Source organism: Budorcas taxicolor, chromosome 21, assembly GCF_023091745.1.
Source record: "Budorcas taxicolor isolate Tak-1 chromosome 21, Takin1.1, whole genome shotgun sequence".
Taxonomy (NCBI): Eukaryota; Metazoa; Chordata; class Mammalia; order Artiodactyla; family Bovidae; genus Budorcas; species Budorcas taxicolor.
In genome coordinates, this window is record NC_068930.1 from 28,464,297 (window position 1) to 28,489,395 (window position 25,099).

At 50.9% G+C, this 25,099-nt stretch overlaps 1 protein-coding gene across 1 annotated transcript; it reads left to right on the top strand.

Annotated features, from left to right (window-relative positions):
* Positions 1-425: 425 nt before the first annotated feature.
* On the top strand, positions 426-21,471 carry LOC128067011 (liprin-alpha-1-like). The gene is made up of 17 exons (XM_052660137.1): positions 426-594; positions 741-793; positions 1,638-1,739; positions 2,212-2,382; positions 2,942-2,957; positions 3,282-3,330; positions 4,033-4,158; positions 4,359-4,560; positions 6,467-6,613; positions 7,996-8,112; positions 8,923-9,004; positions 9,327-9,433; positions 13,171-13,394; positions 15,194-15,425; positions 17,483-17,512; positions 20,140-20,282; positions 21,135-21,471. The coding sequence occupies exons 1-17, from the start codon at positions 426-428 to the stop codon at positions 21,469-21,471; spliced, it is 2,307 nt and encodes a 768-aa protein (XP_052516097.1).
* Positions 21,472-25,099: the final 3,628 nt, after the last annotated feature.

A 25,099-nucleotide genomic window follows, 5' to 3' on the forward strand; every position in this document is an offset into this window, starting at 1 on the left:
CATCTGTCATCTTTTGGGCAGCCCCTCCCCCCTCTCTGCACCCTTGATGGTGGGCCTGAGCCCAGCCCCCCTGTTACCATGGAGCCCCTTATGACCCAGTGGGTTCCAGGTGCCAGGCTCCTGGGAGACGTGCTGGAGGCAGAGCCTTCGTGCCATTTCTTCTAGAGACAGCAGCGCTGATGGTCGTAGTGTGAGAGCGGTGGTCCTAGTGTGAGAGCAGTGTGTCTGAGAGTGGTGTGTGAGAGTGTCGTGTGTGAGAGTAGTGTGTGAGAGTGGTGTGTGAGAGCGGTGTGTGTGAGAGCGGTGGTCGTAGTGTGAATAGTGGTGGTCGTAGTGTGAGATCGGTGGTGATAGCTCGGGTGCTGAGGTATCTAGCCGTGAAACAGCAGTTGCCCCTGAGTGGGGGGCTGCCCCGATCCGCGAGGATGGGTCGCAGGAGGGCCCGCCTGTGGGCGCTTTTCCAGTGCTGCATCCCCAAGGCAAAGGCCAAGACAAGGAAGAACTTGGCCTCGGCCCAAGTCCTGGAAGCAGAGCGGCCTGAGGTGAGAGCAGCCGGGGGCTGGGCCCGTCGGATTGGCCTTCACGCGGCGAAGCGTTGGAGCTGTGTTTCATTTTGTTAGCATGGCTGTGGGCCCTGCCGGCCAGGGCGTTTTGGCCTTCTGGGCAAGATCGACCCCAGCAGGTTGACCTTGTAAGTGGTTGTGCAGGGGCTGCGTGGAGGACGGGCGGGGGCCCCACAGGAAGGGAAACACTGTCTGGAGGAGTCACTGGGGCACGTGGATTGAGCTATAGAGTCAGTCCTTGAAGCAGAAAGGCTAAGCCCCTTAACGTCTCCCATCTTACAAAGCACAGAACAGTGTGTCCAGTATCTTAATGACGGGTACCTGCTGCTTATGTGTATAACATACACCCTCATAGCTTCACATGTCTACTACATGCCTCTTAACAAGTGTTGGGCAGTGTTCTAGGCGCTGAATACTCAGTATGTAGTAGGGGAATATGTAGCCCAGGATTTTTTTATTTGTGTAAAGAAAACTAGAAGAATGAAAGACTCCGTGTGGTTCAGTTTGAGCAAGTTCACCATGTGGACGGCACCGCGTGCATGAAAATTGTGATAAAATACATAAAACATGACTTTAACATTTTCTCCAGTTTATTGAATGACTGGGTGACTTCAATGGAGTCAGGCTAACAGATGACCTTGGGGTGCCATCAGCCTTTTTCCCAGAGGAACACTCCAAAGCCTGATGGCCTTGTAGATCTTACCTTTCTTCCTCACTCTTCCCAGCGGTTCTAGGTCACTTGTCTGTGTGTCGTTTAAGAATCTCTTTATCCACTTTGTTGTTAGGTTTATGTTTAGGGAAGTTTCTCAGACGTCCCTGGGTCTTGAGAAGACAGGCTTGGATTCCGGGTTCTCCCCTGCCGCATGCCTGCCAGGTCGAGGTGGAGGCTGAAGGCCGGTCTGAGTTGTGGTGGTCTGTGTGGTCTTGGGGTCAGTGGCCCCCCTCTTCTCTGGAGGGGCAGGGAGACCCTTTGTGTGGAGCCTGGAGAGACTTGACAGGGTCAGTCTTGAGAGTCTTGCTCTCTTTTTAATTTGTGTTTGTATTTAGTTACTTACTCATTTCACTGTTTTCTAGGAGTTGGCAACATCTACGGAAGAAGTCAATATATGCCGGGAACAGCTTCTTGCAAGAGAAGAAGAAATAGCTCTGCTGAAAGCAGAGAGGAATAACATCATGGTCAGTAGGGGAATTCTCACATGTTGACATTTGCCCCTCGGGGGCCACCGCTGGGCTCCGTGTTGCTGTCTTTAAACTCTGTCTGGTTTTCAAGTCATTTTTCACATCTTCCCACTGAGCAGACCAGGGTGGATCAGTTTGGGGTTCTCATACTTTGCTTCAAATTTATGATGAGAGCTACTATAATTTTCGTACATTTGAGGGGGGAGTTCTCTTAACCTACAATTTTGTCCATGCTACAGTTTGTGTGGGGTCTTAGTTCCCTGACCAGGGAGTAAAACCCATGACCCCTGCAGAAGTGTGGAGTCTTAACTACTGGGCCACTGGGGAAGTCCACTCTAACTTTAGACTGAAGTGGCGGGATTCCGACTTGCCTTAGCATGTTTCCGGCTGTAGCATGAGGCTGAGAGGGGTTATCGGGCCCTGAATTCAAGCATGAGGTTGACGGTGCTCCTTTGGCCCTGCCCTGCAGCTGCTGCTGGAGCACCTGGAGTTCCTGGTTTCCCGGTATACACCGTCCCTCCAGACGACGGCGGGCAAGTGGCAGGCGCAGTCCCCAGCCGGCATGACCAGCGAGCTGGAGGTGATCAAGTCACTGAAATCACTCTTTGAGCACCACAAGGCCCTGGACAAGAAGGTACCAGCCACCCGGCCATCCTGGATTTGTACACTTGCAGCCTTGTTAGGTGGATGATGCATGTATTTATGTAACTAGTTGACTTTTGAGCTTCTTGAATTCTTGTAAATACTTTTTTTCTGTAAGAAGTCAGAGTTTTATATGGTTAAAAAGTGTTGCCTACATGCATGCTCAGTCATGTCCGAGTCTTTGCGACCCTGTGGACTGTAGCCCACCATGCTCCTCTTTTCCTGGGACTTCCCAGGCAAGAATACTGGAGTGGGTGGCCATCTTCTACTCCAGGGGATCTTCCCGACCAAAGGATTGAACCTGCCCTCTTGTACTGCCAGGTGGATTCTTTATCATAGGTCCACCTGGGAAGCCACCAGTTAAAAAGTATTAGTTGGTATAAATGTCTCAAGACTTATTATATTCTGTATATCAATTTGCAATTAAAAACTAAATAATATAATTATTTTAGGGTAATATTTCTTTCCCTCTCAAACTTAGAATTTAAAGCTGTTAATAAGCAGATTTTTTGATGTTAAGATCAATGAGATACATTAAATGTATTCTGTTACAGTAGCCGCGTATTAGGGTGAGTATACAATGGCAACCCACTCCAGTACTCCTGCCTGGAAAATCCCATGGGTGGAGGAGCCTGGTAGGCTTCCGTCCGTGGGGTCGCGAAGAGTCAGACACTGCTGAGCGACTTCACTTTCACTTTTCCTTTTCATGCACTGGAGAAGGAAATGGCAACCCACTCCAGTGTTCTTGCTGGAGAATCCCAGGGACAGGGAAGCCTGGTGGGCTGCCGTCTATGGGGTCGCACAGAGTCGGACACGATTGGAGTGACTTAGCAGCAGCAGCAGCAGCATACACTAAGAAGTGCACTCACGTATATACACACATCAACACACGAGGAGCACTTGAAAGGTGTAGTTTGTTAGAAGAATTAGGTGCCACACATAACAAGGTAAGTTGGATCATTCATCGTGCAATTTCAGTTAGTTCAGTTCAGCTCAGTCACTCAGTCGTGTCCGACTCTATGCGACCCCATGAATCGCAGCACGCCAGGCCTCTCTGTGCATCACCATCTCCCGGCGTTCACTCAAACTCACGTCCGTCGAGTCGGTGATGCCATCCAGCCATCTCATCCTCGGTCGTCCCCTTCTCCTCCTGCCCCCAATCCCTCCCAGCATCAGTCTTTTCCAATGAGTCAAGTCTTCCCATGAGGTGGCCAAAGTACTGGAGTTTCAGCTTTCGCATCATTCCTTCCAAAGAAATCCCAGGCCTCATCTCCTTCAGAATGGACTGGTTGGATCTCCTTGCAGTCCAAGGGTTTGTCATTTGTATCCTTTCATTTTAAGGAAGTATGAAGGGTGTAGTGGTGGACATCAGATGTTCTTTATCTTTCTGATTGAGGACCAGCCCACCTGGGTTATTTTAATGACCAGTAAACTAGACTTGTGGCTCAGAGCTGCAGGATCTCTTAAGCACCCCTTTTGTCCAGGAGGAGACAAATTCTGACTCGAATCACCTGGTTCTATTCGAGATGGATAGCATCACCATGTATTTTCTTTTTATGCTGTATTTTCAGTTTTGAGTTGAGTTTTTCCAAATGGAGTTTTGCTGTCTTTACTTATTTCTTTATTCTGATTCAATGTTTTGGTTTTCACTGATGATTCTTAAAGAGAAGAATAACCTGAAAAAGATACTAATGGATGGGGTGCTTGATGTAAATCACAAGCAAGAAAACATGCCAAGCGCCAATGGAAAGGCATGTCCTCGGTCTCACTCTCTGTCTGGTTCTCGTCTTACTATCCAGTCTGTGCGGGGCTGTGGAGACCTTTCACCAATGCATCATGTAGGTCTGAGTGGCCGTAAGGGACGTGTGAGCTCCAGAGCGCAGAAGGCAGTTTTGACTTCACCGATTTCCCGGAAGTGCTGCGTTCCCTCCCTCCCAAAACAAGGCTGTCTAAGGTTTCCTTTCCCCCTTAGAGAACCCGCGACGAAGACCTGGCTCCGGTGATCGAGCTCAAGGAAATCATCAAGAAGAAGTCACGGGAGCAGAGAGAGATGAAGGACCGCCTGGCAGCCCTCTCTGCCCACGTAACAGAGCTGGAGAAGGACCTGGACACGGCCAGGAAGGACCTCCTCAAGTCCAAGGAAGTAAACGTGAAACTACAGCAGGACGTCCGTGAAGTGAGTGACAGTGGACGTGTCTGTTGTCCTGAGGCGGAATGTGGGTCCCTTGTTCTCCCCGTGATCTCAGCCTTGGCATGGCTGCGTGAGCAAGAGCAGAGCACTGGCGAGACCGCCACTGGCTGCCTTCCCACCTCTGCGTCAAGGTCTCTGGGGTAGAAGAGGCCTGGTCCAGGCGGCCCGTTGGCAGTGGACCAACATGGCTGTGCTGCACCCTGGGTGTGGACTCCTCATTTCCACAAGTTCTAGGGGGCCTAGTGTGTTCCTTTTTAAAAAATTCATTCATCCACTCATTCATTTATTGGAGTATAGTTGCTTTACACTGCTGTGTCAATTTCTGCTGTACAGCAATGTGAACCAATCATATATATATATGTATACACACACACACACAAATCTCCCTGGTTTTTAGGTTTCCTACCCATTAACTTCACCACAGAGCACTGATAGAGTGCCCTGTGCTGTTCAGTAGGTCCTCACTCGTTGCTGACTTGATGCATAGTATCAGTAGTGTGCATATATGTCAACCCCAGTCTCCCAGTTCATCCCCCTACCTGCCTGCTGAATATATTCCCGATGATGCTGAGATTTCCTTCTGATTCACTCAGGTGAGTCTGAACATCTGTGGAGCCCATTCTCCTGGAGAGATGGGAACATGCTGTGTGGGCTCTGCTGAGGCAGCTTGCCTGGCCATCTTCTCTAGTTTTCTGAGGTTCTGCTCCTTGAAAGGATGTGTGACAGTGATACCAGCGGTCAGACAAGTCGAGTGGCGTTTGCTCACCCTCAGATCCTCAGGCCCGTGCTGTGTAACCATGCAGAATCAGGATGTTTCTGGCGGTCGTGTCTGCTGGTGTCGTGATTTATGAGAAGCTCCCTAATGGTCACTGTGAAAACAGAAGAGAGCTGGGGGCTCAGGCCTCCTCCCGTGAGCCTCGCCTCTCCTCTCTGTGCAGACAGACAGTGCCCACCCTGCCCCACCCCTCCCCCATGAGACCGTCTCAGAGTGCACCCCTCCAACATGTGGTACAGCAGGTGTACTGGTTTAGTAGCTCGGTGTGAGTCATTCTGTGTGAGAACTCAAAACAGAAATATTTGCACATGTTTGTATAACGTGTTCACACTACTCTTTGGCAACAGGAGGAGATTAGGTGGCAGAGATTAATACACAGAGAATTCTGGAAAAAGCTTTTTTAAGACCTTGCACTTTTAATGTTAGGACAACCTCGGTTACTTAGTGAGCACGGAGGGACCTGAAATGGATTTTGAGCCGGCGGACAGGAGTCGCATCGGCAGCAAGCTCTGCTCCTGGTTTGAGCGTTTCCTACATGTGGTGTAACTGCTTGAGAAGAACTAGGCTTGAGAAGGCTGCTCCCAGTTGTGTAACACTGTGACTTCTGTTTCTACTCATTAATATTCTTATTGAATTTTGAGGAAATTGCATGAGATTTTACCAACTTTCACCTGAGGAAATGAGCCTCGGAGCTCCCTGTAGGATCTGTTGAAGGTCCCTCCCTGTTCTGGGTCAAGCCCGCCTGTATAGTGTGGAGACAGAGATCCTCATTTCATGCCAGATACCTTCCCTCCTGGAATTCTTGCAATGACAGAGTAGTTTAGTGTACTTTTTGTTTGCTGGTTGGGTTTATGATGTAGACAAGAAGCTTGGTAAATCGAGTGGCCAGACAGACATTAAGACAGATGGGTGCCATCGTGGCAAATGTGACATTTGAGGTAGGCGCGTTTTTGCTCACATCTCAGAAAACTGCCATGTCTAGGACTTTAATTTTGAGGACGCTAATTTTATGTTTGATTTGAAACTTAGGATTTAGTCCAGCTTTTTTACTCTTAACTGTATCGCAGTATTCTATGATAATGACTTACCTTTTCTCCTCTGCAATGCCTGGTGTAGGCTATGGCCCAAAAGGAGGACATGGAGAAGAGAATCACTACACTTGAGAAACGCTACCTCGCTGCACAGCGCAAAGCCATCTCTGTGCACAACCTCGATGATAAACTTGAAAATGAAATCGCAAATAAGGATTCTATGCATCGACAGGTAATGGCTTTTCCTGAACTGTGTCTGACTTCTGTAGTAGTGAATACTGAGGAAGGAAGGTAAAGACCTTTTCATGTGACTCCCATGTTGGAAATCAAGTCCCAGTGTAAAGTTCTTATGACCCTAAAATACTGCGTTCAAAAGTGTGGATGTACATCATGATAAATCAGCTGTACTGAAAGGAAATACATTTTTTAAAAATTGAGGGTGACTGCAACTTAGAGGTTTGAATTATTTGGGATTTGGGTTGACCATTTTGTGGAATTCCTCTCCTGACTCTTGTTTTACTTGACTTGAATCTGTTGGCATGTTAGCATTTTTCCTGAAAGAGCAGAGAGCAGCAGGGAACTTCACAGCAGCTGGCTGCCTGTTGGGAAGTGGGGTCACTGTGACAAAAGGCAGGGTTAGAGCTCCAGTCTGATTAGGTTTTGTACTTCCTGTGGTTTGGTGAGCTTTACTTGCTCCTGTTCCTGTGTGGTCTCACATAATCAGGACTTAATCAGGAAAACCAAATCTGGCTTCTCCAAAACAAAGTGAGTCAGTCTGGTGTGTGACAAAGTGTATCATTGGCCCCACTACAAAAATAAAATACTAGAAAGCCATTGAAATGTATGATGTGGAATGCTAATTAAGAGCATTCTGATATACAAAATAATGGCTGTAAAAGGCAGATCAGAAAATACTACGTTGTTGTTTTCTGAGGGTTTTAAAGCACATCTTATTGTTTATGTATGTATATAGAGTAATACACACACAGAAAAAATAAGAAAGCTGCTTAGAAATAAACGCTAACCTCTCAGGAACCCGAGCGTATAGATCATTTCATTTTTTTTCTTTTTCCAAAAAGAATCTGTCTAAATGTTCTACACTGAAAGTTTTCAGAGTTAGAAGATCTGTTAAAAGAATAATCATGCATTTACAAATATTAGTTGACTGGCATTTCCCCAGGCACACTCTGATCAGGTCTGTATTTCAGAGGAGATGAAAGCCATATTTTGGCTTACAAGCCCATGGCCGTCTGGGTTGGTAGGGTTCCCTTCAAATGATGATTCTGGTGATGTTTTAAGAAGGGTCAGTACTGACCCTTAACTTGTCAATAGGAATGAATAAGCTTCTACAGAAACCTGATCTTCTTTAATATATAAGAACTTTCTTTTTTAAAGACTTCTTTGGAGACGTTTAGGAAGAGCAAATACTCTGGCAGGAGGTGTTCTGCCCACTGCGACCAAGCCCAGGAACACTGAGAGAAAAATTACCGTAACGCGGCTTCCGAAGCAGAACTAATCCTGTGGACACATGCATTTAGGTTTTGTCTCAGCTTACTAACAATGGCAGAGGCTACACCGCTCGGCCCGTTTTGATGTTCTGCTCTCCCTTTGTAGAAGGAGGATAAAGACCGACAGCTGCAGCTGTGCCTGGAGCTGGCAGAGCAGAAGCTGCAGCAGATGCTGACAGAAGTGGTGGCTGAGCTGGCTCAGCGGGGAGTTGCACTCTCCAAGGTGCTGCTCTTGGTCCCCGGGGGACGGGCGCGGGGAGGGCCTGTTCCCTTGTTGTCCCACTGTGCCCCTCCCCGTGCTGCTCAGTCCACAAAGGAGCGCAGACGTGGGGGTCGTGCTGCCCGTCTGCGATGGGAGTGCTCCCTGAGTGTCGGACAGTCCCCGCTCCCGTGTCATCCCTAGGTTAATTTCCCTCCAGTTTTGTCCTGTGCTCTGTGTGTCCCCAGGATGCTTCAGCTCCGAGTCACTGCTGCTCAGAGTTCAGTCAGCAACTCAAAGCCTAGCAGGATACAGAACGAGAAAAATCCCATTCTCGTTAAGAGATGGCCAAAATAGGTCTGTCATGAACACAGTTTTAAGTCTTTATTCATACATTGTTGAATAAGTCACAGCGGGGCACGGTGCAGACCCAGGGCCCCACTCCCAGCTTGCAGTCCGCGGGAGCCCACGGGTGAGAGGCCGCGTCCAGGAGCCGTGGCGCTGCTGGGGATATGGTGCCCACAGCCAGCCAGCCACCCCGTCCTTCTGGTGGGAAAGGTGTTGCCTTGCACTGCTGGTGGGCACTGGCTGGGCATGGAGAGGCGGGTCGGGCCTGTGCTGGCCTGGCTGTTGGAGCATTGCCTGGAGCTCAGGGAGCGCCTGAGGGGCCGGCCGGTTTCCTGAGGCAGGTGCTGTCCTGTGCTTGCAAACCCTCCCCGAGCAGGGTCACGAACAGCCGCCAGGGGGCGCCCTTCTGCCTGTGATCTTCCCCTCAAGGGCTGGTTTCTTCTCTCCCCTGGCATCTTTGCTGTCTGTCCCCGGTCGGCCTTGTAGTCTGAACTTTTGTCTTCCGGAAGCTCTGCCACTAAGGAGGCGAAACTGTTCGAACTTACCTCCCAGCTTAGGAAGGAAGAACGTGTGCCCTCGTGTGTCCCGTGCTTGCCACTGCCTGCTGCCCGCGCTGGCTCGCCCCAGGCAGTCTGAGGAAGGGGCCTGGGGCCAGGGGGAGCACCTCTCCTCTCACGAGCCGGTCACCAGCACCCTCCGTCACCCACGTGTCACACACGAAGCCGCGCTGGCTGCGTGAGCAGGCGTGCGGGTGTGCCCCCCGCGAACCCGGGGCCAGTGGTCCGCACAGAGCATGGCCCGCTTGCCGTCCCTGCGGTCACAGCCCGCGTGCCGTCAGGACAGGGTCGTTGCGAGCGGAGCTGACGCTGTTCTTGGCCGACAGACAGGAGAGAGACACAGCAGCATGGAGGAGAGGGGCGTGTGGGCCGGAGACGCGGCTGGGCGGGGCCGGCGCTGCCTTTCTCCGCCGCTCCTGTCTCTGTCTCTGCCGTCCAGTGTGCGTGTGTGGCCCTGTCTGCTGATCCAGGCACCCAACCTCGGGAGCAGGGCCAGATGTGGTCGCCCCTAGGTGGTGGGCAGGGGCCAGGGGATCCCCACGCTCAAGGAGGACGCTTGTTGCTCTGACCATCCAGGCCGGGGAGCTGCTCAGCATACAGTTGGACCTTACGAGTGGCCCTCAAACCTGAGGGAGCCAGCCCGAGGCCCGTGAAACGGAAGGCATGGTGCCCAGGTGTGGAGGTGCTTGCCTCGGACGTGGCGCTGGAGTCCCACATGCCAAACTGCTGGTCCAGACGTGGGGTGTGTGTGTAGGATGGCTGCTCCTAGGCAGGAGGAGAACCGAAGTTGCGCTGCGACAGAAGGCGCACCAGGAAAGGGCGATGGTGGAGGCTCGCATCAGAGAGCCCTGAGAGAGGTTTCCCGGAAGGGTTGGCCACACAGCGGTACCGACCATCCAGGAAATGGAGTGGGGATCCCAGGTCCAGCCTCAGGGGTCAGTACTGTCCCCACCATAGCTGTGTTCTTGGGCCTGGAGTGCAGAGCCTCACATGTGGGCTCCCAGGGGGCTGTGGTTCTGACTCCCATCATGAGACCTCGGTGAGGCTCCCTCTCTGCTTAAGCAGAGGGCTCAATGTCTCCCGATCAGGGGTGCACTTCCTTACTTTCAGAACTGCTGCTCAGAGGCTGTTGAGATTGGGATGCTGTTTATGACTAAGCCAATTCAAAGTAAACTTTTGTTTTGCTTTAAAAATATTTGAATGCTGATGCCTTATGCCTTCATGCTAGTCAATAAGCGTGACAGCATCCACAGGCAGTGTGTAAAGGAACAGACATAGATGTGTGCCCGCAACCCTTCCAGAAAGCATCAGTGAGGCGGAATCACCAGTGGCCCCGATGTTACCAGCCGCTGTGCTAGAACATTCTTCTAGGTCCACCCTCACCCCTTCGTTTCTTTCTTAGAAGTTTATTTCTGGGGCTTTGCTGGCAGTCCAGTGGCTGGGAGCCTGCCTTGCAAGGTCAGGGACGCAGGTTCGATCCCTGGTTGGTGAGCTAAGATTCCATGTGCCACGTGGCAATCACATCAAAGGAATCGCACGTGATGCAGCTAAGGCCCGATGCAGCCAAATCAATAAGTTTAGTTCAGGATCTTTTATATAATGTGATAGAAAAGATTGAAGTAAGTAAAAGCAAGCATTCTCATATTCCAACTCCAGCCATCTCTCTTTTTATTTGCTTTGGAAAATGTCTGAGAACCTCTATCAGAGCAGCTCAGTGGGCAACAGTCTGGTGGAGGTTCGGTGAACACCTGTCCCAGCTGCACCAGTGCCCTAAAGACGAGGCCCAGAACCTTCGCCGAGGTCGGCGCTTGGGTGACGCTTGTCTGAGAGAGACCCATGGTCACTACAAGTTCTGCGGCACATTTTTCCCCCACAAAACCCAAGATGATACCCACACCTCACTAGAGAGCTCTCTTCACCCTGACCTGTGGGCTGGCCCTGAGGTGGGGATAGTTTTGTCTCAGGTTTGAATTTTACATGTGAAACCTGCGCCAGTTTCCTGAGTGACCACTGAACTGCAAAAGCTGAAAGCAAGTATAAAGCAGTTTCACTTACCCCAGGGACCTGGCCTCCTTGGATCTAGAAGATCAGTCGGGGAAGGAGGAGTTTTTCTGTGTACAAGTTAGTGTTAACAGTTGTCATCCGGCTTCGTGCCGACACTTCGCTCTGGGCGCGAGGTCCGCCCCTCATCCCGAGGTGCTTTATGCTTTCAGACAGGAGAGTAGCCATCCCGCAGTCCACGCAACGTCTGTTAAGAATTGTCTCTAAAGCACTGTATGTATCTTTTTCAGAATTCTCTCCTATGGGAAGTTGAAAATGCAAAAAAGCATTTAGAAGAAATGCAAAATGACAAGGTCCTTAAATCTCTAAATCCTTTAGAAATGTGTTAAGAGCTGAACTGAGCTGGGTTCACTGTTACAGTTACTGCAGATGCTTCGCGGAAGTGGAGTTACATTTTCCTTATGGCTAGTCCACTGCTGTAACGTGTATAGCATTTCTGGTTTTGAACATTGAATGTGATTTGCATTATAGGTGGATTTAGAGTGTGTGGCCGTTGTGTGTGGTTCCGAATTCTAAGTAGTCCTTTCTGGGTTCACCCGAAAGCTGAGACAAAGCATGAGCCTGTCACGTGGACAGTGCTGTCCGTCAGAAAGATCATACGAGCCACATACACAATCTAAAATTTCCTAAAAATGAGCGGGCTGCTTTACGTGCTTTTTTCACTGCGAGTCTTGAAATCTGTGTGATTTCCACATCGAGCTTTGCACCGGCCTGCGTCACATCCTCAGTGTGCTGCACAAGGCGAGTGACTGCCGTGGCCGACAGCACAGAGCTGCCAGGTTGAGTCGAGTGACTCGGAAACTTGGCCCGTTTGACTTGTTTTACCCCGTGAGGAAGTGAAGTGGGGTGTAGAGGAATGAATGTGAGCAATGCCCAGGAATGAATGTGAGGTCCATGGAGACAGTCTAAAGCAATGAGAGGAGCGAGGGCAATAGAGTGAGTCCTGTCCCCCACCACCCGAACCCCGACCCCAAGTCCAGCTTCTCTCTATAGACTTCGTTGTCGTCAATGGCTGGCCATGTTTCCTCCAGAAGCTTTTCTACGCCTGAGATGTGACTTCTTATTCATTATGGTTTATAAGGGTTAGTATTGTTCTGAGTGTTTCTATTTGCTGTGGAACACTTAGAGTACAATTTCTGAGAATGAAAATGTTCAAAAATGTGCGATTTTAAGGCGAGAGAATGGAGAGGATGTGCTGATCGGGCTGATGGGGGTGAACCCATAGGCAGCTAGTTCGCCAGAGCGGAGCAGGAATGATGGCAGGTGGTCCTGGAGCCAGGAAAAGGGGTGGCCCAGCCCTGGGGAGGGGTCGTGACAAAGACAGAAAGCGAAGGTACTGGCCATGGGGGACAGGGAGCAGGCAAGCCAGCAGCTCGAGGCTGCCCCTCTGTTGCTTTGAGGTCATGTCTGGGAAAACAAGGCAGGACCTGGGTGAGAGTGGGGCAGGGGGGAGATTTGCGGAGAGAAGGGTGTGAGGTGTGAGAGCGGGAGGGCGGCACGGGGCCCAGCAGGCACTCTTGCATGCGTCTCAGATGACAGAGGCACCCTTGCGGTGTGCGGGGCCATCCCCAGAACAGCCCGAGGGCCTGTGCCCTGAGAGGAGAGCCACGGGAGGCTGGCCCTCCCGGCCCCTGGCTGCCCCTGCTCACTCCTGTCTGTGCGTGTTCAGACCAGCCTGGAAAACGGAGGGCTGGGAACCCGCGAGGACGGCACTCCTCGGCGAACTAGTACCAGTGATGAGCGATGGGGTGGACCCAGTGGCTGCGGAGCTGAAGGGTTTTTTTTTTTTCTAATTTTCCTTCAGCCTGGCTGATGGAAGCAAGGATATATTTTTGTAATTTTCGGTTTTTGTCTCTGACTCCATCAGCCCACCCTTGTGAATAACCTCATAGGATTGCCTTCCGTCCACGCTGAGACCTGAATGTCACCAGGCCATCTAGGAACTGGATTCTCCTCCTGCCGTTTCTTCAGTACTGCTCGCTTAAGAGATGGCAGTGTCTCATAAGCAGGGCCCATTTGTCCAAAGTCAGGGCTTCCATGTAAAATTGTGTTCAGTTCCTGATAGACTTGAGGTGCCAAGAATGTTGCTGACGAGACGTGGTCCTCTCGTGCCCAGGTGCAGCCCCTGAAAGATCAGGACCGGGAGCGCGGGCAGCAAGCCAGCGTGCTGGCCAACGTGGGCCAGGTGTTCAAGAGTGACAAGGGCGTGTCAGACGGCATGGGCGACCGGGTCACCCTCTTCAGCACGCCCGCTCTGCTGTCGCCCAGCGGCCAGGCCGATGCCAAGACTCCGGCCGGGAGGATTCAGAAGCAGCTGGACAGGATCAACGAAGAAAGCTGGTGGGTGCGCCTGAGCCCAGCTCCCCGGAGACTCGGCTTCTCTGAGGAGCTGTCTCCTGCTTAGAGAAGTCTGAGTGTTCCATAGTGAGAAAACTGACTTCAGGTCTGCTTCAGGAATTTTCAGTTCTGAAATTGCCCTTGATTATAGAGCTCAGTCAGCCAGGGCATTCTGTCCACAGTGTGGTGTCAGCACTCTGTGGGGGGGCGTTGTGGGGTGTCCCCCCCTCAGCTCTGGGCCCCAAGGTGGCTGAGGTGCCGAGGCGGTGTCCCCTGTGGCCCGTGCACCCTCCAGCACTGACGGTTCATCCTCGTGTGTCCCTCGGAGCCTTCTACGTTCTGGTGAAAAGCCACCTGGAACAGAAAAGCTGGGGTTCTGGGCTTGGCAAATTCCCACTCAGATCTGCATTTCCCTTTGTAACTTAATACATTGTGAAGATTGGCTTGGTGTAAGACAGTGATCCAAGGACATGTGTTTGAGTTTTTCTCATCTCATCAGTATATTTAAAATGTTTTCTTTAGACCCAGTCTTGGCAGTTAGAACAGTTTACAAAACAGGATAGAACCCAAAGGCCCGCCTCGTGGTGAGCAGGGGGCCCTGGGTCTGGGTGCAGCCGGGTGGCTGGGGCCCCGAGGCCTGCCTGGTGCCACACCCGCACAGCTGTGCCTCCTGTCCCGAGTCCACGTTCAGAGTGGCCGCAGGCCGGTGACCCTGCACAGGACGGGGCAGAGCTGCTGCTCAGATTGTTCTCATCCCGTCACCCCTGCCCGAGGTGCCCGTTCCTGCCGGTCGAGTGCGGGGGGCTCGGGGAAAAGGCAGGGGTGAATGGCACAACCAGCAAACGCAGATGGTGCCGCCTGTACTTTTGATGCTGAGACAGACTGCTTTGTGGGCCGTGTTTGAGCACAGACAAGCTCAGAAAGATTGTCTTTCCTCATCCCCGTAGGAAATTGGGAACAGTATGTGTTAATATTTTTATTTTTAGAGCAAGTTGTCAGGTAAAAATGATTTTTCCTTATGCAACAAGTTGACTTGATGTAAATGGTAAATTCTGTCCATCAACTTGTCAACAGTGATAAACTTTCAAGATGTATAAGTAGAAGTGAAACTGGAGAGTTTACTACGTGTAAGGATCTTGTATTTTAATTTGAAAATCATTTTATTTGCATAATCATGCATGTAATCTGTATATAAAATCATCCATGACACATAAGGGGAGAAGAGCAGTAACTGTGAATTCTAGGTTAAGGCAGCACATTGACCTGAATCCAGAAACTCACACAAAGCTGGTGGAGAAATTCATCAAGTGATGCGTTTGTACATACACAAGCTTAAAACAAAATGAAAAGTTCAACTCAGCACTTCATCTGGTCTGGAGACTTGTGTTTAGAAACTCCAGCATGCTCGTGAATCGCTGTTTTGGTTATACGGAGTTCCGGATTCCCAGTGGAAAAGATCTGAGGCACTGACGTGCATCTCTGCCCTGAGAGCAGGGAAGGAAAAGGTGGTCAGCTTCAGGTATCTCCTCACAGGGAGTAACCTCCCAGGACCCATCAGAATGTTAGAGTAAATAAGTCAAATCAAACGTGAATGATGAGGGGCCACTTTGTAAGACTCAATGATAAGTTATTGTAAGTTTGAGACTATTCCAAAGAGGGAAAGCTGAACCTTTTTGCTGAGATGTTAATTGAGCAAGTCTTCCTGGAATTTGCTGATCGTGACACAGAATGCAAGCCCACATTTGCTGTCCAGACATGTTCCTCTGCTGACAAAGGCAGGTGATGATTTTATTCCGTTTTAGGTTGATCCAAAAAGACAAGGAGAACACGGATCAGCGGGCGGAGGGGATTGAGAGCAGGGTGGGCAGTGGGAGCTTCAGCAACCTTCGGCGCTTTAAATCCTCCGACTCCCTCAACCTGGATTTCGCCTCCTCGCATGCCGGCTCCTTCCCGCCCAGCAGAGGGCGCTCCATGCCCGAAAGGAGGCAGCCCAGCCCTGAGCAAGAAGAAGACAAGCTGGGCTTCATGACTCTGGTATGTGTCTGCCTCCTCCCTGCCGCGTCCCTCCCCGAGCACACTGGTTTTCTTTTGTTTGTTTGTTTTTTCTCTTTTTACCCAGAAGAAAATCAGGTACGTTTGCTACGCTCAGAGGTCTAAGATTTTTAAAACTGCCTAGTCTTGAATCGGGCTTCCCTAGTGCCTCAGACGGTAAAGCGTCTGTGTGCAATGCAGGAGAGCCGGGTTCGATCCCTGGGTTGGGAAGATCCTCTGGAGAAGGAAATGGCAGCCCACTCCAGTATTCTTGCCTGGAAAATCCCATGGACCGCGAAGCCTGGTAGGCCACTGTCCATGGGGCCACAAAGAGTCGGACGCGACTGAGCGAAATCATTCCATAATCACACAGCGACAAATGAGTCTTGATATTTGGACCCCTGGCTTAGAAATCTCAACTGGTCTGCTGGCTGATGCGCCTGGCCGCACGCTCAGGCCAGCTCTGCGTGTGAAACCAGGTTCAAAGCCCGGTGCCCCAGGGCCCCAGTGAAGAAGTCTGGCTTCCTCACTCTTCCGAGTCTGAAAACGGGATGACGACCTAGGGCTTTCGGTGACAGAGTGTGCGGCTCTAAAGCACATGTTCCAGCTTTCTTCCATGTTTAGCTTAGGTTTTGCGAGTGCATTGCTGTTTACCCCATGAACTCACGTTTACAACACTCTGCTTTGTAACTGCACTTGTATTTTCACTTTTTTTTGGTTACCACCCGTTTCATGTTAGCTGCATTGTTAGTCGGCATATAATTAAATTAACTGTGAATCATTTAGCGGCATGTGAAATGGTAACTAGTCCATTTTGTGGTCTTTGGAGACACTGTTTTTATAATTTGCATCGTTGGGTAATTAGTTGATATTTAAAATTCTTTGACGATTTCTCTGTAGTTTCACGATTGATTTCTTTCCAAGTGTTTGTAAAAGAACAACAGTTCCGTATATTTTGTCCTGCTGTTGGAGTTCTCTGACAGTGTGTCTGCTTTCATCATTGGTTTTGATTTCCTGGCTCATCCTGTTGCCTGCTCAGTGGTTGTCAATCCAGACCCCAGCTTCCCACCACTGCCCCGCCTCGCCCCGGAGGCTGCAGTTGACCCATCCATCTCCCCTTCCCCGCCCTCCCACCTGCTCTGGTCATAGCAGTGCTGTGGTCCACAGCAGGCGTCCCCTTAGTCGGGTTTGTGCTTTGTCTTCATGTCTCATCAAATGGTGTTTTTCCCCATAGCAGTAAGTTTGAATTAGCGTATCACTATGCAGTTACAAGCATAATGTAGATGGATCCTAAACCGCATATCATGTGTCATTCATAAATGAGATTATCCTTACCTAAAGAAATGATCTTCTTAAGTGTAGAATTAATGGACTTTTGACACAATATCCTTTCTGTGTTGGTGCTTGTTTTTAAGACTATAAATCTCATCAGCTTTTGCACAGTGAATGTCTCTATTAGACTCTTTAAAAAAGCATCTTGTATGGTTAATAAAATATAAAGACTGCACCTGCTATTATGCTAGCTTTCTTTCTTACATATTTTCACAGGGAACCTGCTTTAATACATTTATTTTGAGAACTTTTAAATCAAATTCTAGGTAAGCATTTTATGTTCATGTCCAATAGATGGTTCGATTTGTTCAGTGTTCAAATAGGTATTATGGTAACTTCCTCATCAGTTAAATTACTATTTCAAAGTATAACATGTTTTTTATGAAGAGAAACTAACTTATAGAGAAGTTTGGCTGAGAATAGACAACTGTTAAGGGCCTTTATTGTACAGAATGCTGTGCTTTAATAGATCATGATGTTGTAATAGAATTGTATCTTCCTGAGTAATAATTTATAGTGTTTCTCTAGTAAATCTTGAATAGCTTATTTAATTTCTGTGGTCAAAAGAAATGTTCTGTTTCCAGTTACATGTTCTCTAAATGTTCATCTCACTTATATGTTTGCCATCATTTTTGCTATACTGTGTTTGTCTGTACTGATTCTTGAATTTTTAGCTTCAAAGTCGCAAGATATCTGGTTTCTCTTCATTTCTTTGCATCATCTATCAGCCTAGTGATTTAAGGAAGCATTGTCGAAAGGTAAACTATTTAGTAATTTAGCATGCCTCTGTTTCTCTGTGAAGTAGTAGAGAGTCCTTATCATTTTACATGAATGAACACTGTGTGGTTATGTACTGGTGAATAACTGACATTTTCATGGAAGTAATGAAACTCACCCACCACTGGGTGCTGATGGTTCTGTTGGAAATAGGTCATTTGTTGGGACAATTGTAACAGTTTGCCTATCTCCCACTTGTTTGCCTTCTAATCATCTCATGCTTATTTATAATAGAGATAGTATTATTTATTATTTTAAAATTTTTCTTTACTTATTTTTTGGCCATGCTGCACAGCTTATGGGATCTTAATTCCCCAACCAGGGATCAGACCAGTGTCCGGGCAGTGAAAGTGGCAAGTCCTAACATCTGGACCACCGTGGAATTTCCGCTTAGAGTTTTTTTTTAAACAAATGACTGAATCAGAGCCATAGAAGTTAGATTTGGGGGAAGCCAATTTAATGACGGTGGGTAGCAGTGTGCAGGAGACTCTGTGCGCCAGGCACCGTGTCGAGTGCTTTCCGAGTCTGTCATCTAATCCCGCAGACGCCAGGTGAGGTCCAGGCTGCTGTTATCCCCATTCAGCAGACAGGGACACTGAGGCTTAGAGAGGCCGAGCACCGTGCCCAGGCCCCCACACCCCAGCAGTGTGGTTCGGACTGGTCTGATCAGAGCCTGGACACTTCCTGTGGTGCCGTCCAGCCCGCTTTGCTCCAGAGGCTCTCGTGTCCATCACGGCATCCCTGATGGAGGGAGCATCAGGAGGGAGCTCGCTGCCTCTCCCGTTTGGTCACTTGGTTGAGCCCCTGTTGTTGGAGTCCAGTGCCCCGAGGGCTGGCCTTCCTTGTCCCTCTCCCACTCCCAGCCCGCCGATGGAGCACTCCTGGGGCCTTCCTGCAGGACTCGGGCAGCCGTGCTCCAGTTCAGGCAGCTCAGTGCCCGGGAGCCCTTCTGCTGGGCACAGCAGAGCAGCGCCATCACCTTGGGGTTGGTGCCCTGGGTGTGCCGCTCGCCCGCTCTGTGGCCTGCTTTGCCCTCCTGGTAAGTGAGGACACGGCACTGCCCATCCTAGTCATGTGGGCACCAGTGGGGCGGCTCCCATCCTGGGGGAGGGCGGCCAGGCTGCGGACCCAGAGCCTTCCTTAGGAGGAGGCCCGGGGGAAGGGGCTGGCCGTGGTCCCTGACTCTAAGGCAGGTGTTTGTCTCCACTGAGTCCATAGTCAACCCAGGTGTGTCACTTCCCTGCTCTGTTCTTTGTTGTTTTCTGATTTTTATAAGTGCTTATTTTAACTTGAATTTGAGATTGATCCCTGTTCAGTTCCATGTGGATAATTTCTAGCCTTTTTAGCCTTCTGTTGCCTGAGGTTTCTTGGTAGAGGTCAGGGGAGGGTGCCCAGTTTATCCAGCTGCTGTTAAATGAGTTCAGCTGTATTTTGCACTAAGTCACTTTGTTGTCACCAAGCTCCTGTGGGGCTGCACGGGACCAGTATTCTTTACAGAATCCCATTAAAAAAGGACTGGTTAGTTGGTTAAAACAACACACTCATTGTTTATAAAAATACTTGCCATGCATGTTTCCTCAAACCTCCCCTGCTTGACCACATACCCAAATGTATAAGTGAGACCTGTCTGGACCCCGAGGGGTTCATCTGTTCCCCACACTGTTGCCACCAGTGTCTTTCCTATCTTCAGACCCAGGACTAGCGGAAGAGCTGGGAGTCCAGGCGAGATCATCTTTTTCCTTTTTTTAATTAGTTTATTTTTTAATGGAAGGATAATTGCTTTACAGAATTTTGTTCTTTTCTATCAAACCTCAACATGAACCATCCATAGGTACAGATACATCCCTTCCCTTTCGAACCTCCCTCCCATCTCCCTCCCCATCCCACCCCTCTAGGTTGATACAAGATTATTTCTTAGTGAAGACCTAGGAGAGCTTCATGTAAACCCCAGGGAGCAAATGACACTCAAACTGGGCGTAAGCACTTCAGTGTGTAGCCCCCGGTCTGTATGTTACTGAGAAATACAAGCCAGACACATGGTGTTCGCATGGAGGGCTTAGGTACCTTTTCTGTGTTTCACTTGTTGTCCTGGGCTCAGTAACCTGCATCATCACTACAGATGATCTTGGGTGGTGGTACAAGCTGTTTCCTTTCCTCCTTCAAATCGAAAGGTCTGGACGGCTTTGCTGAGAGGTTTCTTACTCTTGCTAGTGGTGCTTCTGAGCAGCATCTGGCGATGAGCACAGTCCTTTCATCAGGGCAGTTCATGCCATGCAGGGTTCTCGGTGCTGGCGTGGCTCTGCTGTCCTGCCTGGCAGGGCCATCTGTTCACTGGATTTCAGGGAGTGCAGAGCCCGGCTGCAGGGAGGCTCCCGTCCGGGGTCTCGGCAGTCAGTGGGGTGCTCTCGCTGCTCCACGGCCCTGCTTCTCTTGAACAAACAGTCCTTTAAGATGGCATTAAGCTAGAACAAGGCATTTTTTGTACTTGGCGGATAGCATAGCTAATATATTTTCAAGTAAGTTTCTGGTTATAATGTAAAGCCTGTGTGATTGCCTTTTTCGACACAGTCTATTGTTAGCCAATTTTATACTTACCTCACTCCCTCAGCTGCCAGCCATACAGGAAGAGGTAGAAGATGACACCATCAAATGTGAAACCTCGACCTCCGCCTCGCTGCGGTCCTTTCGGCTGGACCGGCTCACGGGCTCACTGCACACAGCCAGCGATGAGGATATCAGGGACGCCCGCAAGTAAGGGGCCTGCTCGCCTCGTCGTCAGTTTCAGGAGCCCTGTGGCTCTTGTCTTGAAAGAGTTGCAAGGATGGTTGTAAAGGAATCCCACTGGATTCGGTGCCTGTGTTTAGTGGTGAACTTCAGGTGCTGGGGTAGAAGAGCTCAGTGACCTCAGTGAATTTAGAGAACATCTGTCTCTACGTGTTGACTCCTGTGGGAGGTCTCTTCCTGCTCTAGCTAGAGGTCTGCCAGGCCTGGGGCGCGTTCCTGATGGTTACGGCTGCGTGCCTCTCGGCTTTGCTCTTGAGGGTCCCTCCCTTTTCCTCAGGGGTCTCCTCTCAGGAGACTGTCTGTCCCCTCCTGTGACTGACACTGTCCTCATTCAGACCCCCACCTGCTGAGCTCCCGTCGTGAGCCAGGCAGCACTCGATGGAGGGCACATGCGGTCACCTGCCCAGCAGCCCTGCACAGTGACCGTCGCTCTCCTGCCACGGCCGAGGACGGTCACCCTGCAGGAGGCGGGGCGAACTGCCCAGAACTGGGGAGCTCGCCTTCTCTGGGAGCGTCGTCACCTGCCGAGCAGAGACCCTGAGGGAGGGTCGGGGCGCCCTCTGCACCAGCTCGTCTGGAGTGAAGACCTCCCTCCTTGGGGGAGGGCTCCAGTCAGAGAATCTCAGCTTCCTGGGGCCATTGGTTGTGGCTGGAAGCCTGCATCGCTCGTGTGGAGTGTGGTTGGTGAAGGAGACTCCACTATCTGCTGCGAGGTTGAGGCGTGGGTGTTGCTAGGTGTCCGGTTCTATCCGTAGGTCTTATGGAGGGGTGTGTGTTTGCACAAGGGTGCCAGTTAAAGGTCATTTTCTCTCCCCGAAGCGCGACAGGCTCTCAGGACGGTCTCGGGAGCAACCCCAGCAACAGCAACAGCAGCCAGGACTCGCTGCAGAAAGCCCCAAAGAAGAAGGGCATCAAGTCCTCCATCGGTCGTTGGTTTGGCAAGAAGGGAAAGGGCCGGCCTGGACACACCAGCAAGGAGGCGTTAGGACCAGGTGGGTGCTTCACCGTTCAGAGGGAGGAGGGTCTGCGTGTATGTCCCTTCTGTGTCTCCCCCACTATCCCCACGAGGCTGCTGTCACTCACGCTGGGTGTCCTCCTGGGAGGAGCGGAGGAGGCGTCTGTCTTCTCTAGGGTCCGAGATGATCAGATCAGTTGATGAGTGGATGGGTGGACGGGTGGATGAACAGATGGTTGGCTGGATGGGTGGGTGAACGGAGCATGGAATGAGTAAAGCAGATGCTTACTCCGATGAGAAACGTATTCTACGAATTGGGTTGAGTAGGAGCCGGGCAATGACTGTTTCCTCCAGAACAGTGACAAGTGTTTGGAAACGGCCTAAGTGCTCATCAGAGAGGAGTGAGGTACAATCTGTGGGCACCCCACAAGGAACAGCATCCCCTCCTTCCTGCCACTTTCCCCATCCCCAGGAGCTCATGAGGGATTCTGCCCATGCCCCCCACCCCAGCCCACAGCCACGCAGGTCCTCCTGGGGTCTCCTCATCACACAGTGTTATCATCAGGCCCCCGTCTCGCTCGGCTTCATCTCCTTAAGGACAGGGTATGTTCCTGCCTCTTCAGCCAGATATTTGTTGAGTGTCTTCTTTTTGCTGGGTGTGGGATTTACAGGGTGAGTAAAACAGATGTGGTCTGGAGCACAGTGAAGGGAGAAGAGAGAAAAAGAAGCAGATTATTCAGTGCTATCCCTCTTGTTAGTGAATACAACACTGAGCTGGATGGTGCATTGATTGTATACCAGATGCTGTGTGTGCCCCTTACCAAGCAGGTGCTGCCACCTCCCGATTTACAGGGGAGCAGACGGTGATGGTCACGCGGTGAGGCAGTGGTGAGGGCAGGTTCACATCCACGCAGTGGGACCATGCACTTTGCCGAGCCCCAGCCACCTCTCTGGTGGATGCAGCAGGAATGAGATGGTTCTATGGCATCACTGATTCGATGGACATGAGTTTGAGCACACTCCAGGAGACAGTGAATTACAGCAAAGCCAGGAGTGCTGCAGTCCACGGAGCGGCAAAGAGTTGGACACAACTGAGTGACTGAACTAAAAGCTGAGTGTGTGCTCAACTGCTTCAGTCGTGTCTGACTCTTTGTGACCCCAGGGACTGTAGCCCAGTAGCTCCTCTGTCCGTGGGATTCTCCAGGCAAGAATACTGGAGTGGGTTGCCATGCCCTTCTCCAGGGCATCTTCTCAACCCAGGGATCGACCCCACATGTCTCGTTATCTCTTGCAGTGGCAGGCAGGATGTTTACCGCTAGCGCCACCTGGAAAGCCCCAGGGAACGCTGACAACTAGGAAATGCAGAAAATCAGGGGGCTGCTCCTAAGTTAAACTGGAAGAGCAGCAACACAGGATGAGAAGAGGAAAACACACGAAGAGCGACAACAGTGCCGACAGAGACAAGCCGGGATGTGTTCACCCACAAAGAAAATATCTGTGCCATTCGGAGGAGGAGCCCGCCAGCCCTTGGAGGGACAGTCGGAACTGGAATGAAAACCGAGGCCATGGTCAGCAGTGCCCACCCACACGGCCAGGGTGGCGTGGTGTCACTCACCGGCTTCCTGTGTCCCCAGAGCTGCTGGGGTGACATCTGAGTGCTGAGGCCAGGCAACGTCCCCAAGTGAGCTAAGGCATCCCTGCTCTCCTTCCAGTGCTGCTGTGGGGCTCTCTGTGGGCGGCCACCCTCATCGCCTGCTCTGCCACCTGCTGGGGCTCGGCTGTCCCCCTGGGATCCTTTCAGCCCTTGAGCTTGGATGTTCCCAGCCCTCTGCCACGCCGGACTGGGACGCAACTCAGGACTTGGGCTTGAGATATCAAGGAGACCGTGAATCTGGAAGGACACAGCCCTGGGGCCCTGGAGTGAGCATGTGAGAAGAGCAGGAGAGCAAAGCCCCCTCGGGGAGGCAGCAGAGCTGGGGAACGTGCCCACACCCACCGCTGCCTCCGGCAGAAGTGCCTCTTCTTTGCCTCTCCTTGGCCTGAAACAGACCCCAGCTGCTGCTGCTCCGCAGGTGATTCCTAAAGATGCACATCCTGCAAGAGCTATTGTCCCGCTGCTCTGGGGCTGCCCAAGTGTGCTCAGGAGCGTCAGACAAGTGGGGCTGCCACGCCTGATGCTGGGGGAGGGCCTGATGCTGGACTAGGGTCTGATGCTGGGGGAAGGTCTGATGCTGGACTAAGGCCTGATGATGAAGGAGGGCCTGACGCTGGGGTAGGGCCTGATGCTGGAGGAGGGCCCTGATGCTGGACTAAGGCCTGATGCTGGGGGAGGGTCTGATGCTGGATGAGGGCCTGATGCTGGGGGAGGGCCTGATGCTGTGGGAGGGCCTTATGCTGGTGGAGGGCTTGATGCTGGGGGAAGGCTTGATGCTGGGGGAGGGCTTGTTGCTGGGGGAGGGCTTGATGCTGGGGGAGGGCCTGTTGCTGAGGGAGGGCCTGATGCTGGAGGAGGGCCTTATGCTGGGGGAGGCCCTGCTGCTGGGGGTGGAACATCTGATGCTGGGGGAGGTCCTGATGCTGGACTAAGGCCTGATGCTGGAGGAGGGCCTTATGCTGGGGGAGGGCCCTGATGCTGGGGCGGGAACATCTGATGCTGGACTAGGGTCTGAGCTGGGGGAGGTCCTGATGCTCGACTAAGGCCTGATGCTGGGGGTTAAACGTCTGATGCTGGTGGGAAGGTCTGATGGTGGTGGGCAGCCTGCTCCCAGATGTACACAGAGTTGTGATTATAAATCTCTATGAGAAATCTTTTTTCCATACTTTCCTGACCACCTTGCTATGTTCTTTTTTTCTGAAGCATAACTGCTGTGCAGTATCGGTTTGATTTCTGCCGTACAGCAACATGCATTCGCCATAGGTGTGCGTGTGTCCCCTCCCTCTTGAATCTCCCTCCCACCTCCCCCTGCTACATTCTTGTTTCTGTGGATATATGAATAACAAAGACTGTTGACCAAAATAACATGAAAAGCTCCCACACACAAGCGTGCACACGTACACTCCCTAGTGCATCATTCGCGTCCACGTCAGGGTTGCCCTCGGCCACCCCACCCTGGGATCCACGGTGAGCCTCGACACCTGCACTTTGTTCCCACCCTCGGCCCGCTGCCCACGCCTCAGCAGCAGAGGGGCCCCGTCCCCGCAGGTGCTGAAGTGATGGAGTCCCTTGTCTCCAGATCCAAGGACATGAATTCCAGGTCGGTTGTCCTTTGGGGACACCTATACTTCCGCCTTCTAGCCTTTCCATTGTATCCATCCGTTTCTCTTAACAGAATGTCCGTGTGATGACACGGGCTCCCATTACCAGCTGTGGTCTGTTCTCATTGAGAATACAGCTTACCCTCGGCACTCTTTATTGGCAGTGGGAAATTTTGCTTCAGTACTTTATTGAAAGAAAGCAATAAATAATACTGTGATAAAAAATAGTTCAAAAGTAGACTGTGCATACTTTGTCACATATTCAGGAAGTTCACAAAAGATAGAAAATTAGAATGTTAACAATGAATTGTACAAGGAAAGGCAGAACACACATGTAAGGAGACATGCTGTCTGTGTCTGCTGAGATATCAGCTGCATAATAAGGCACCATGACCTGAATGCATCTCTTGCTGCCTGCTTTAATGTGCTGCTGAAAAAGTAAAAGTTACATTTGCTACTTATACTATCCAAAATGGTTATGTCATCAAAATCTAGAAATGTATGCCTAGGTCCATTCTTTAAACATGTTTACAAACAGATGTAAAAAGATGATTTACATCAGAAAAATAAGGTC

Coding starts and splice junctions, on each gene's coding strand:
- LOC128067011 (XM_052660137.1), top strand. CDS start 426: ATGGGTCGCAGGAGGGCCCGCCTGTGGGCGCTTTTCCAGTGCTGCATC. Junction 9,005..9,326: donor CCAGCTTAGGAAGGAAGAAC/GTGTGCCCTCGT, acceptor GACAGACAGGAG/AGAGACACAGCAGCATGGAG. Junction 9,434..13,170: donor CTCTGTCTCTGCCGTCCAGT/GTGCGTGTGTGG, acceptor TCTCGTGCCCAG/GTGCAGCCCCTGAAAGATCA.